At 33.6% G+C, this 14812-nt stretch overlaps 1 protein-coding gene and 1 long non-coding RNA gene across 5 annotated transcripts; one reads left to right on the forward strand and one right to left on the reverse strand.

The window, feature by feature from the left end:
* Positions 1 to 11: 11 nt before the first annotated feature.
* LOC140742311 (uncharacterized) lies at positions 12 to 1084 on the forward strand. The gene is made up of 3 exons (XR_012102264.1): positions 12 to 292; positions 483 to 522; positions 1001 to 1084. It is a non-coding gene; the product is annotated as an uncharacterized LOC140742311 (long non-coding RNA).
* Positions 1085 to 2101: 1017 nt separating this feature from the next.
* On the reverse strand, positions 2102 to 13371 carry LOC140742309 (uncharacterized). 4 transcript variants are annotated; one of them, XM_073073192.1, is made up of 10 exons: positions 13333 to 13371; positions 13042 to 13133; positions 11907 to 12085; positions 11206 to 11271; positions 10771 to 10911; positions 9319 to 9498; positions 8311 to 8557; positions 7736 to 7895; positions 6348 to 6484; positions 2102 to 3772 (listed from the first exon to the last, which is right to left on the reverse strand). In XM_073073192.1, exons 3-10 carry the CDS (start codon positions 12079 to 12081, stop codon positions 3622 to 3624), a joined length of 1257 nt encoding a protein of 418 aa, XP_072929293.1. In that variant the 5' UTR covers positions 12082 to 12085; positions 13042 to 13133; positions 13333 to 13371; the 3' UTR covers positions 2102 to 3621. The 4 variants fall into 4 exon arrangements, with proteins under 4 accessions (XP_072929293.1, XP_072929292.1, XP_072929295.1 ...); XM_073073191.1 differs by having other exon boundaries at positions 13220 to 13339; XM_073073194.1 differs by lacking the exon at positions 13333 to 13371 and adding an exon at positions 13251 to 13317.
* Between the last annotated feature and the right edge of the window lie 1441 nt (positions 13372 to 14812).

Consider the following 14812-nt stretch of genomic DNA (forward strand, 5'->3'; position numbering starts at 1 on the left):
AACAGGTAATATATTTATACTAATGTGAATATAACTTAAAAAATGTGTTGTTAATTTTTTATAATCCCCATTGTTAAAGTTTAATGTGATGAACTGTTCTATGTCATGCACCAATCTGAAAGGTTTTGCTGAACACTCACCTAGCTTATTTTCTGATTATTTTACTTTTGAAATAAATACAGTTTAGATAAAACATTTTCCATCAAACTTTAATCAGATCAATCATTTCTGTTTCAGAACTTGAAGTGAACAAAAAGGAGTGAATGATAAAAAATTAATCATCATCAATCAGGTAATCACTTTTTCTCTTTCCTTGAATATATTTTGTTAATAATTATAATGATGATACAATGCTTTATGAATGCGCAACCATGATTACCACGCATTTTAAACTTCCTTGGATGGCTGAATATTTTTACAAAACTTTATTAATCTATGTGATAGTAAATAATGTTTTTTAACATTTCTTTTCTTCTTTGCAGATAGTGTAATTTTGGAGTGCACCCATCTGAAACATACCAGGTAATTATTATACATTCTTTTTTTATAATTATGTATTAGATGCTTCAGTCTTGTCAATTCCTATTTCTTGATGAATAATTTCAATTTATTATATATATTCTATACATCAATCTTATTCAAGACTTGTGAATTAATTTCTCCTAATATTTATTACATCTGACAATATACCTATTTATTTTACAATAATATAATAACTCCTGATTTTAAAAATGCTACTTTACGTACAATTCGTGGGTAGGAGCGCCAATCTGTTGAATATTGATTCATTTTCGTCCAAATTTATTTAGATAATTTCCTCAATGTAATTTTGTTGATGAAAACAATAAATTTGGAAATAGTAATATCTCGTTTAGGTGAGGTTATTGTAATTTATATTTTCAGTAAACCTCAATCCAACGGGAAACAAACTTCATTTGAATTTTATAATTTTTATTGAAATTTATATGTAAATTTTAACAAATAAAATTATCTATTCCAGGTAATCAACATTGAAGGTGTGAAATTGGAATTTTTATTATATTGTTATATATAGATATTGAATAATAAAATTTTATTATTTATACATAGATTTTTTATTTATACGACTGTAACCATACTCGTTTGCTACCAATCGTAATATATTTAGAAAATTGTCATCTTCATCATATCCATATCAGTTTTACAACAAACGTGTGACTTAGTTTGAAACACTAAAAATTAATTTCCTTGCAAAACCACTAACTGAATAAAATAAACAATTAAAAAAACATTATTTATTAATATATTACCTTATAATTAAATAACAATATAAATGACAGCAGCATAGAAAATTATTTCACAAAGGCAATGTCTACACAATTCAGAAGCTGTTGCAAAGATTTTGAAATTGAGAAAGAGATTATAATCTTGCTAAAAATTTTGTAAAATAATCTTAAATCTAAATAAATATAAAATCATTCCATACCATAATTATTTACACGCTTTCCACCTGAGACCAATTCCTGACTAATTTTTGTAAGTAAATAGATGGTGCATACCATTTTTGAGATTTTCTGGACGGCCAAAGTAAAAACAAGTAATTCCAAGAAATGTAATTGTCAAGTACAATAAATTTTATAATTAAGATAAAAATCTCCTGTACTATTTTGATACATAAATAAAGGATCCTTTTCACCATAATCAGCCGACCACAAATATTTGTTTTCTTTTATTTTTGAATGGTCCAACAATATTTGGCATTCCGTTACTTATTAATTTATTTTATCTTGTATTTCTTAAGTACCTGATTCTAAAATAACCAACAATATAAATAATGACATATTAATAAAAAAATATAATATTTAAACTATGATCAGTAGATAAATCTGAACACTCACTACATCTCAAATGTCTCATAAATCTCGTTTGTTAAATTTACGGTAACTGATAATAAGTAATGTAATAATTTTGTTTGTAGATTACCCTATAATAATAGAATAAGCCGTAAATACAATTTGCTTTTAGTATATTTACTAAATACTTAATCTATTATGTATAAATAATGCACCAGTGATATTTAGTTTCGGTGATGTCACAATGTGGAAATTATATTCATTTTTGCATTATTACACTGTGACTGAAAAATAATGAAATTAAAGTACTGAACTTGTTTTATTGTTTAATGTCTAAATATAATTTATTTTTTGGTGTAATCACAAGTTTAATTTTATTTTACTTTTTATAAAATGGGGCATTCGTTGGGGTCTCGACAAATATCACATATTTTTGTCCCGCAACAAACACTATAAATAAATAAATAAAGTAAAACATGTTTGTCTACTAAAAGATAATAAAACCCCACACAATAATATTTATCGCGGTTATGCGAACGCCGTGAATAAAGTCACTTCGATTGTTTACAGCCATCAAGGGTTCAAGACTCATCTCAAGTTGAGACCACGAAGACCAAGGGGGAGGGGGTCGTAAGTCATCTAAAACCACCTCACGTATTTAATGGACGCGTCCTTATGAAGAAAATCGGTCTTCTCAAAAATCTTTTAAAATTTACATTTTATGTACATTGTACTTTTGGTTGGGGCCGACTTGTGTATAGATTTAGATCTATCGCCAAAAATTATAATAGAAGGTTTGTGAATATCAGTCACGAACTATATACGTCGAATAATATAAGTTAATTGCATATCATTGTCCAGTCTTACAGACAATGTAATAAACACAGCATTCCTGAGCTTTGGTTAGTCTATCGTCAACAAATCGAACATATTTTGTGCTTCCTCATAAATTTTTCGCCACTTTGATCCGAATCATTGTCGTGCCTAAATGTCACACAAAGTAACTTTGGAAAACACCGAATAAAAATATCACGGCGCCGTCAAGCACACACAAGACCATCGACACGACACGACTGACGACACATTTCTGAAAAGGCTACACATATATATCTCAGGTTACTATTCCGTACGCTTGGCTAACGACTATACAAAGATATAATGTCTAGATGGAGAGTCGGTCTCAAATGTGCTACAATGGTAATAAATCGCTTTTTCCCGACGTAAATTTTGGTGTCATCCGGTACGCGCAGACAATAGCAGAGCGTAGTAAGTCACTGGTCACGCACACATCAATCTTAAAGATCGAGCTGGTTTCTCGCGACGTCTAGACATATATCCGTTCGACAATAGGCATGATGACAGTATTCAAGAATCAAAGAATAAATGATTTAAGTAAATACAATATATTGAAAAAATCTCAAATATGACCCAGTTTAAAAAAAATAAGATTTATTATATTTTCAATAAAATAAAAGTGTAAAATACTACAGTCGGCCATTTTGTTTGAAACGCTGATCAGGGTGGATGACGTCATTTTCGAGGTTTATCAATGAAATGCTCGAACTTTTGTATGAGATGTCCTAATGTGACATCACCAACGGACGCCATGACACTCGCGAGCGTTTTCGCGCTTAATTCAAAATGGCTATAAAAAATGTTATTATTTTAGTTAATACTGAACTTATTGCCGAAATAATACGACTTTTAGAATCAGTAGACATGTACCTACGTTATAGGAGAGGTTTTCAGAATTTGTCATCATGCCCATTACATATAATAATTGGTTACTCTAGTTGGCGGGCGCGGGCTGCGGCGCGGGCCGCCGGTCGAAGTGGAATGTGTCGGAGAGGTACAGGCCGAAGATCGCCACGCTGTAGAACACCGTCAGCCCGAACAGCGCCACGCTCGCGCTCGCCGTGAACATGTTCGAATACTCGCATCTGGAAACAAACGTGTCTTCAATCCTTATATCGATACAAATTGGAACAACAATCAAAGCGACTAATACATCTATAGTCTGATTCATAATTAGGTGTCCAAAATGTAAACAAACCTATCAAGAAAATACGTTTCAAATGGTAGTTTCTTATTTTTGATGGCATTAAAGTAATAAAATAATAATCTTAATAAATTAAAAATAATTCATATTTTCTAATATTTATATTACCTCAATTTCTTTCCATACAGTAATAATAAAAACAAGGTTTATGGTAGAAAATTAAAATGTGATAATGGTAACACACTCGGAATCCAAAACATTTCTTGTGCCGTCATTTTTAAGTTTCGTAGCTAATATTATTCATTTTCGTGATTGTGATCGAACTCGAATGTTTTCTCGTTTTCATAGCGCGTTTGTTAAATTGTGTATATTTGTTAAAGTTTTAGTTTTTTGTTGAATTTGTTAAGGATTTTGTTTCTTGTAAATTTTGACAGTGACATTTCTTTGTTTACATTTTGGACACCTAATTATGAAACAGTCTATATGCATCTATTACAAAGTGCTTGAAGTGGATGCTATAAATATAATATTATAAGATAAAGTATTGGTGCAGCCTTCATTTTGGCTCGACGACTACGCGCGGATAGAGCTGCAGGAGGAAAGCTAATATAATATAAGTAACAGTATTCAGCACTATTCAGCAATTCGATATATTAAAATTATGAAGTAGATTTATAGATTGATATTCCAACTGATTTACATTTATAGATTTTGTATCAAATTCGTACAAAATTCTGCTAAACATAAACACTCTACATGCTTTCAAAAAACAAATATGTTTAAATATCAATATTTTTTGGTTATATACGTCCATTCAAAAAAGGATAAAAATATTTATTCGTGCTAGGAATCGAACACACACATTCTGGCATAGATATAATTTCTAGAAACTAGTCCGAGTAATCGATATGAAAACTAGTAAGTAGTAGTAGTAGTAGTAGTAGTAAGAGTTTAGAGATAAAAATATTTACCGCGCTATAAAGAACATATATTTTGCAGTGTTTATAGGCAGCGTAACCAATGATAGCGCCACCTATAATTTGCCTTCATATGAATAGAATGACTTCTCTTATGACGCTATCTATAAATTAATTCCCAAAGTTCGTTCGAAATTACTATAGTATCTACAGACTATCTACAGACAGTGTCAAACCAAATAATATCATTCTATACATGTGTATGAACGTATCTGTATCTTTCGTAACCCGACAACGCAGACACGGTCTGAGCATAACAATATTTTTTTACAGAAAATCAATAAAATCAATTTTATTTGACACGACACGTCCATCTGTAGATACAAATGTGGCCTTATATATAGGTGGCGCTGTCATCGGCGTCGCTGCCAACGTTCGCATGCATCCGACTGCTAAATACAACGAGCATAGATAAGTATAGATATCTCACAGCCTTGTAATTGAAAGAAGCCATTAAACGGCTGTCGAAGAAAAAGCGCGGAGAAATATCGTTTCATTCGTAAATGCTCTAAAAATTACATTTTTTTAAATATTTTTCAAACACGAAAATAGATGGCAGTGAAAATTTCAATTGTCAAAACTGGTTCCATTTTCTTGTTAGGAGTGAGTAATCTTTACTAATCTATGACAACGAGAGCAAACTAGAGCTTGCCTTGTGGCGCTAGTGCAGCGCGACCGGCGCGTCCAGGCACGGCTCCGGCTCGCGCTCTTGGCTGCCGGGGCGGCACAAAGGGCAAACGGTATCAATACGTATCTATACATAACCCTGTCTAATCTAGCTCCGATGGAGTGTAGGCAACTATAGTAGATGGCGCTATCACTGCTTATTACGTTGTAACAGCAAGTGCCATACACATGAACAGTTAGTATTCAAAAAGAGAGAAAAATTAATGGAATTTCGCATAGGATCTATGGTACCATGTTTCGCATAAGATATATTTGATTGGTGTTGTATCGGAAAATTGATATATGTACATATTATTAATTTGTATTATTTTAATAATTAGGAAGAGCAGGCAGCAAATAAAGATTTAGAGTTGCCTTTATTTACATGGTATAAAAAACCAAACAGTTCATAAACTATTTATAAATATTTGTCTATCTTTTATTTTGTCTATTATGAATGAACAACTATTTATACTAGTTGTAATAATAAGTAAACACTCCGCAAACTTTAAATATTGGAAAGTCAGAGGACTTTAAAAAGAACATTAAATGCAATAATGAAAAATTTATTTTTCTGACAAATGCAAGTTATTCGTTTTCGGAAATCTCATAGTTTTACTAAAATATAAACAATGTTATCAAGAACAGTTTTACATACAATATAACTAAATTTTTATTTATAATTATATGTGTTCATCATATTCCATACAGTGATCAATTGGGTCAAAAAGATAAACAAATCGCCTAACCTTTTTAAAAATGTTTAAAAAATAACCCGTTTACACCTTTAAGGCTACTGTTAAATAATGGTTAATGGTAAAATGAATTGAACATAGGCAAGTCAAATTTGAAATCAAAAATGTTTATACATACCTAAAGAACCAAATGATTGTCAGAGCAAGGGAGACGAGCGTCATCAGGATGTTCTCGAGGTCCCAGTATCTTTCGGGGTTGATTATCTCGGTCACCAGTTCATGCACAGTACCCTGTCTCTCGGCGATGTTTGGTGGCTGTGAATAATAACATAAGCACCATTACATAAGATTTAAATGGTAAACAAGCATGCAGTTCACATAAGTGAATTGTGAAGGTGGTAGAACCCTTTGTGGTTCGACTCCGGCGGCACCACCGGCACACCTATTTCTGCCTTATAACAGCAGTGTTAGGCGCTGCTGTGTTCCGGTTTGAAGGGTGCGGTAAGGGAGACAGACTTTTCCGAGGCGTTCCAGCTTAGTCATCAGGAGTAGTAGCGCATCTGTGGCTCCTCAGGTAGGGATATCTAGTCCTATCTGGGGTTGATTACAGATGTCCATGGGTGGCAGTAATCACTTACTTAGTAGGTGGACTGCATACTCGTCTACTACTCCTATATTTAAAAAAAATGTGACTAGGGGAGGGGTCAAAAAAATCAAGATATATTTGTGTGACGTAATTCTTGGATGGTATTTTTTACTACGGTAGAGTCCGCGCCAAACTGCTAGTCCGCTCTGAATATAGGAACGAGTCGCGACAGCTCGGGACCCTCCCCGCACCCGTCCGCTCTCGCCCACGAGTACATAGCAGCATTCATATGCCCTTACGTTGCCGATTATCCTTACTTCCTTGCTCCTTACTAATATTATAAATCCGAAAGTAACTCTGTCTGTCTGTCTCTTTTTCACGTCTAAACCACTGAACTGATTTTAATGAAATTTTGTATAAAGATAGTCCGAGACCCGAGAAAGGACATAGGATAGTTTTTATCCCAGAAATCCCACGGGAATTAAGGATGGTGATCTAAGATCGATTAATCGGAGATTCGATCATTTGGACCAAAGTCGATTATTTTAACCGATATTAGTAAGGATTGAATCGTAAACTGTGTATTTGATCAAGTGATGATTTTTAGCAAAGTTGTTGTCCATGAGCACACGAAAGTTTCAGAGTTGGTACGGCCAATTTTCGCCAGATGGCGCCACTTTCATTACAATGTAGGTACGAACTTTCAGTTTTATGTATGTTGTATGTCATACTTATTTATTTAATATCACATAAAATATATCAATAAAACATTACAGAAACTCCAATTCGTTTTAAGGCTTTGCAATGTACTCTCCTGCTGCGCTGCGAAGTTCAGCAAGGGGTGTGCAGAAAATGTCAACAGCTGGCAGCTGCAAATTATTTATTTTAAACGCGGCCGAAGCCGCGGGCAAAAACTAGTACATATGCTTATAGTTCTGCGCAACAAGTTCAGAGCGGACTAGCAGGTTGGCGTGTAGTACCTGCGGCGGCGGCGCGCGGCGCGGCTGCACGAGGCAGTGCACGACGGCGCGGTGGTGCAGGCCGCACGCGCGCAGCGTGGCCGCCTCGTCCAGCAGCACGCGCCCGTTGAAGATCAGCCGCACGCGGCTCTCCGCGCTCAGCTCCGCAGAGAAGTGGCGGCTGGGGGTCACATACGACTTGTATTAAACAATATTACTGTATACAATAAACCATTATATCGTCGTAGTCGTATAACAAAGTCGGATTTAACAAATATCAAACTTAACAAGGCAGCCATTTCAAGTTATTCACAAACGCCATTCACTATGAGCGTATTTCAAATCTGTCGTTATACCGAGTGATTAATTCAAAAACTAAAATACAAAGATTTTTTTCTGTAAGTATAATATAAATAAATGGTTCTAATTTTCTTTACCTTTAACCCACCAAACGAAATTATAAATTATCAGTTTGTTTATTTCTTTGTTTAACTAAGACCAAAGGCCATTTCAATAGAGACAGAACAATGGACAATGTTAACTTTATTAATATCTTTATTATGAACTTGGAAAAAAGTACGAACATTCAACATTACCATTTAAAATCCTTCAGCGGTTCATCCAGGATACCTTCAACTTCTTTCAGAGTGTCGTTAATATATTTCAATTTTATCAGTATCTTCTGTGTGTTGGATTCCGTTTCTGTTGTTGGTCTAGTGGTACTGGCTGCAGCATCTCCATCACTCTTATTATTGACCACAGCACTCTTCACTTTTACCGCATTACTTACATTAGTCAATATGGTTGTATTGTCATTGGCTTCTGATGGTGAATTGGTGGTATCTGAAATTATAAAAACATAATTATGTATATTAAGATATATGATATGTGATATATTAATAAGCCAAACTGATATATACAAAGTGCTCACTGTTAGGATATAGTGCTAGAATATAGGTATGCATGATACCACTAAGAAGGATATCATAGGTCCATATCAATACAATGCATAAATCCATATCTGTATGTCCATAACCAATCTTAAAAAAGGTTATCAATCATATATGTGTGTTGGTTACTCCTATGATCTTTTAGTGTATTTGCCATTCCTTCAAACTTAAATTTAGCAGCGAACTATGACAAGAACTCAATATTTTTCTCAGTTATGCACTTTAAGACGTTTCCTACACTCACAGCTTTACGGTGTTTGTCCACTGCACCGTCACCGAGCGGATACCGATAATTAATCACGGCGCCGAAGTAGCGTACACATACATTTACTATGGGATGACGGTGCTCAGGTGACGGACGTTCGGTGGACAAGCTGCTATAGCAAACGTATGTACGCTACTTCGGCGCCGTCATTAATTATCGGTATCGGCTCGGTATCGTGGTTGGTGGACAAACAGCGTTACACTAGGGTTCCCTTTGTTGGGTTCTATGGACACACAAAAACACCCACATCCAGAACAGAAATCTAAAATTCATCATCTCGATCTGTCTGGATGGGGATCAAACCTGGAACAATCTGCATGTCAGACCGATATGGTGGCCGTTTGAACTTTGAACCACTTAAAGGGGCACATGAATAACTTATAACTCACCAGTACAACGAGCCGTGTCTGTAGTATCCGAGTCAGATAGTTCAGCTTCCATCGCACTGACAATACTGTCCATCTCGCGTATCTGGGCGTTGCTGGCAGGCTCCACTTCGTGCTCCTCGTGAGACTCCGAGGCTTCGCTCGTTGACTCGGATTCCTCGACACTTCGAGCTGCTGTTGGTCCTGTTAATATACAGTAGAGAGTATTGCTGATATTGCTATAAATATTAATTCATTGCCAAAAAAAATTACAAATCAAAATCAAATCAATCTTTTTTTTCAAAATAGGTTTTTACAGAGCCCCTTTTGAATGTCAATAAGACTACCGCCACATCACAAGGTGTTTCGTTATGGAGAAGAAGCGGCGAAATAAACTCCATAAATACAAATAATTACATTTAACAATATAAATTACATCGAAAAAGTAATAAACTCAGCCTTTCTAACTGCAAATCTATCATAAAGGTTATCTATTTATCAACCATGTTTTTTCTTTTGTTAAATAACACATCGTCACATTCATACAAGCTTTCTCTCTTCACTCACACTCACTTAGAATTTATTATAACCATAAACATGGCCACAAATTACGACATATAAATCTGCAACACCTTTTGTATTGCAGATAATCTGTCTTTAATTTTGTTTGTCTGTAAAATCCCAATTCAAGTTAATAGGTCAAACTTCAGACACAACTAAAAATATTGTTTTTCAATCCCATAGTGTAACATAAAAGAAAGTAAGTAAAGAAAAGAACAGAAACAAAATAATTTTATATATAAGATTTGCAATAATATTGAGCACATTCGCAACATAATAATGCTTATTAGTAGCAGTAGCAGTGTAGTAGTAATATATAGCAGTGTAGTAGTAGTAGTACCATATAATAAAATATTCATTATATTTATAGAGCAAATATTAATTTAATTAATCTTCATCTTTATCAATCCCAATCACCCTGACCTTAACTCTCAAATGCTTTATACTTAATACATGCATATCTTTAGCATTACTCTACCATCTGATACATAGGATTAGCATAAATAACAAGATTTTAGGTGCAATTTTGGCCAAATGCCTCAAAATTCAAGATTTGTTGTTTTTTCACACATTGTCTGACTCAGTCAAACTTGGCTAACCATTAACAGTATACTGTTGGAGTATTGCACAATATGACCCCAGAGAATTAAATAATAGTGACATCATCATTATTATTTAATTTTCACTCACATCACTTATTGAAGTGAGTCATAAAATTGTATTGATAGCATTTAAATGGTTTACACATTTAGACTTTTGTGCTTATATACATATCTCCTCTAATTCCACAACCAATAAGTAATGGCAAGTAGGTCTTAGTTCATTATAAAAAAAAGAAACTGTTGTTTAAGAAAGAGGATAAATTTGGCTACATATTGGTTTAATTGGCTATTTTATGGATTTAAGCACTCTTACCTTCAACCCTCCTGTAGAAATGCAAGCGGTTGTTGTCCATCATGGCCATGTCCGCATCCACTATACTGTCCATCTCTTGCAGTGGTATCACTCGGTTTTCAGTCTGGTTCGAAGAGTCAACAGTAGTGGGTGGTCTTGTATCTGAGAATATTACAATTAAAATGAACTATAACACAATATGTGATATAATAAGTATTTATTGTACCCAAGATTTCTCTAAGTATATAATAAGCCAGCATACGTAAAAATAGTAAAAGATATATGTACATTATGTACTAGGTTTATATATTTATATGAGATCACAATTAAGGAATAATATTATGTGCGATATTAAATAAATAAAAGTTGATTTTAGTCTATTACTAGGTAAAAAAACAAGGCTTTTCTAAACATGCCTTTTTTTCAATAAAGGAAGTTTTTTTACTTAGTACTTACCAGAAAGATTAATAGCAGGAGTTTGTACTCCAGAAAATCTGTTACGAGTGCTCCTAATACCCAGTCCTGAAAACAAAATATATATGATTCAAAAGTAATACTTTATTGAACACATTCTCTTAGGATGTAATTAATATAAGTATCACTACAATGTGTGTCTAATGTCTATAATCCACATGCATATTGGTAAATGTTATAATTTTCCTCAAAATCATAGAGTATAAATAAAAAACATAAAAATATGATAAATCCAAGTTATATTTAGGATATAATTAAAATTCATTCTGTTAGCAAAACATGTAAAAGAAGCATTTTCCATGTAACTCAATTTTTTGTGACAAAATCATTACTGAGGTGCCAAAATTACTAATATGCCATTTCATGTAAATTCCTCCTTTTGGCTGCAACCCTTTTATGTCTACCCCACAACCCCCGCAGGGTCTTGTCCCATATTTGTTTAAGATTTGGAGCAAACTTCACCACAATAATAGCCATTTCAGATTAATGGAAGAAAGTGCAGATTAATGACGAGTCCATGTCAGAGATTTTCATACAACACTTGAACCTCCAAGATTTTATGACTGCCTATCCAAAACAATATTTACCAGCAAACTCAATGTGCCCTTCACATGGAAGCATACATAAAATAATCATTAGTGATAATCTCACACAACTGCCAATATAAGTATAATACCACTTACTGGTCCTTATGCTGACAGTAAGAGGATGGTGCCCTCGTGCTCGCATGAAGAGGACAGCGCGATACCGGTCCGGGCGAGCGTTGGTAGACAACCAAGCCAAAATAGCCACCACCACCACAATAACAGCTATACCAAACTGCACCACCTCATCTCCTATACCATCTATTAGTGGCATCTTGCTGCAAAGCAACATAACTGTTTAAACACTAAGCATATGAACACATCACACACAAAAAAATGTTATAATATGGAAGTAGCAAATAAACATTCAGTCGCTTGTTGACACTGCCATCCATGGACATCTATAGTCAACCCCAGATTAGATTGGAGTCCTTGAGGTTGATTACAAATGTGTTACTATTTAACTCTAAGACAGAACAACTTATCTAATACTCTTACCACACCAATATATTGAAACAACTAAATGCTTAAAATATATTTATATCAGTGCATCATTGTTGATGCGGATAGAATTGAATGGGTGAGTGTTTCAGTCACGCACCACCATACCACAATATCATTATTTTCTACTATATATTTACACAAAACACTGTCTGTTTCTTGTGATGTCACTATTACTTTAGAAATATGATGCATATTACTAATTTTATTTCAAAATTGTTTTCAAGTATACAACGTTATTCTTTTAATTTATAATACTATGATATACAAATATAACTAAATAAAGTTATTATCATTATAAGTCAAGTTTAATATACCTATTTCCATCATGTAAGTAAACCAATATTTTTTAAGCCACAAGTCTATATGCATGACTTCAGTGCAAATGTTGCAAAACATTAAGTTGTATGATTTGCTTGAATAAGCAACTTTGCAATATGACATTTGTATATTTTAAGCAAATTCAACAAACAATTGCCATGAAGATAATATATCAGTGATTCAAATGACACAATACAAATGAAATGCTGAGACAAAATTATTATTTCGTAAAAATATAATATTGGTGTAGTAATATTGGGAGAGACAAAAAATATATGAAAAACAAGTATATTCTAGTATGTTGTATCAACAGATGTTACACCATAAAGATTTACTTAACATAAAGTTTTCTGTGTTCTAGACGTAAACCCAAGGTCACGTACATGGGGATCAAAAACAAATAAATACCCACCTTAGCCTTACAAATCCCTTAGTTATTCCTCATACACAACGCTGTCGTTATCTGATTAGAATATTGGGCAATGAAAACACATTTCGCTGTATCTGAAATCAGGAATTGTAATCCTAGAATTGTCTTGAAGAAAATGACTTGCCAAGCGAAGACACATAGAAAACACTATTGAACGCACTTAGAAATTAAGAAATAAATTCACAAATTACTTTACACTAAAGAAAGACTAGAATTCGCCACCAAAAATCAATAACACAAGTTTTAAATCGCTTAATTGCGTACAATACCTACCCTTTCATACGGACTAGTTTCAATAAAAACTTATGTGACATTTGATTTCTTCTTTTGAAAAAAAAATAAAAGATTTCATTGGATATACAGCCAACATAAATAATAAAGTTTAACTTAATTTTAATGTGCAAATAGATGATAGTCAATTTTAAAAACGAAATTAGTCTGCAAAAATTAAATAAAGAGAAAAATTGAGTTTTAAGATACGAGTTCTTCTTAGGTAGTTTTGATAACATAGCAACATTATGATGACGGACAGTGGCGTTATACATATTTCTGATATTTCCGTTTTTTAATTCTAATTTATTTTTCATATCGGTCTTATTTAAATAAATTAATCTACTAGCTTAACTGAACGACGTAGAGATAAAACAAACAAACGTAATATTGTATGGGTATAATTACACATGGATGTTCATGTCGGTCCGAGAGTATGTGGGTGTGGTGCTCACCCTACAAAGTGTGTTATGCAGCGGATATCATTTAGCAAGAGTATCCATGACACTGTTGGGCTTCAACCAACAACAGACGCATTAAACGCCTTATTGCGATGGTATTTGATGATGTCCAATGACGCGGAACCCTGTTAAATATCAATAGTTATCAACGCTTTTTATAATATTTTCGGAAACAGTTTCTTCTGCCTCAGAAGAAAATCTAGAAACGCTGGTGAATGAGGCGTTAGTAGAAGTTGCCTTTGCTTTGGCTCTGATAATGTAATTGATTAATTTGAAACTAGTAACATGTATTTACTAACATTAAAATAATAAGTATATTGAGTAGATTCCGAAACATGTTTAATTGGACCACATCATATGAATTTGTTTAATACTGTTCGTTGTAGGGTAATCTCTCCCTGGATACCAAAGTGATCTATGCTATGATGCTTATTATATTTTAGGACTTAAAAGCAGTAAAGAAAACAAAATAGATATGGGATAAATCACATAATTGATTAATATGATATACATATGTGCTTCGAACTTTTGAAGCAAATACAAGAATCGTGAACTCCACAAAAATAGATTTGCTTCTATTGAAGGTTGGTTGCAGGCCAGTGATTAGAGTTCACGACTTTGCATTAAGTCATTACAAAATTGCAGTACATTCAATTTAAAGTTTAAACTACTACAGTTTGCGTGTGGTAAGGCAGAACGCGATATAAGCAACTAAAAACTTTTTTTTCGGAAATTAGAGAATTGATGCATCGTATCATAGGAGCACAGCTAGCTCTTCTATAGAGGGCGATTGAGTATTTCCACTTCACCTTTCGCACTACCCTTGCGTCTACAGCATTAGGCTTTTTGCTTCTTCAAACTCTCAGAAAATTAGTTAAAATGAAGATTAGAACAGAGAAAAAATAATAAATAATATCTTGTTCATATTCGTGGCTCTTGGACGGTAGTCACCACTAAAGAATACAGTAACTTGTACAAGAAGTGACCAAGTGGACTGCGATAGCTATAATATAGGTTACTAT

Source organism: Epargyreus clarus, unplaced genomic scaffold (assembly GCF_041222505.1).
Source record: "Epargyreus clarus isolate Ecla_fem2 unplaced genomic scaffold, WU_Ecla_fem_2.2 ptg000005l, whole genome shotgun sequence".
Classification (NCBI taxonomy): Eukaryota; Metazoa; Arthropoda; class Insecta; order Lepidoptera; family Hesperiidae; genus Epargyreus; species Epargyreus clarus.

Coding starts and splice junctions, on each gene's coding strand:
- LOC140742309 (XM_073073192.1), bottom strand. CDS start 12,081: ATGCCACTAATAGATGGTATAGGAGATGAGGTGGTGCAGTTTGGTATA. Junction 11,272..11,906: donor TACTGTCAGCATAAGGACCA/GTAAGTGGTATT, acceptor TTTTGTTTTCAG/GACTGGGTATTAGGAGCACT. Junction 8,558..9,318: donor AGACACGGCTCGTTGTACTG/GTGAGTTATAAG, acceptor TTATAATTTCAG/ATACCACCAATTCACCATCA.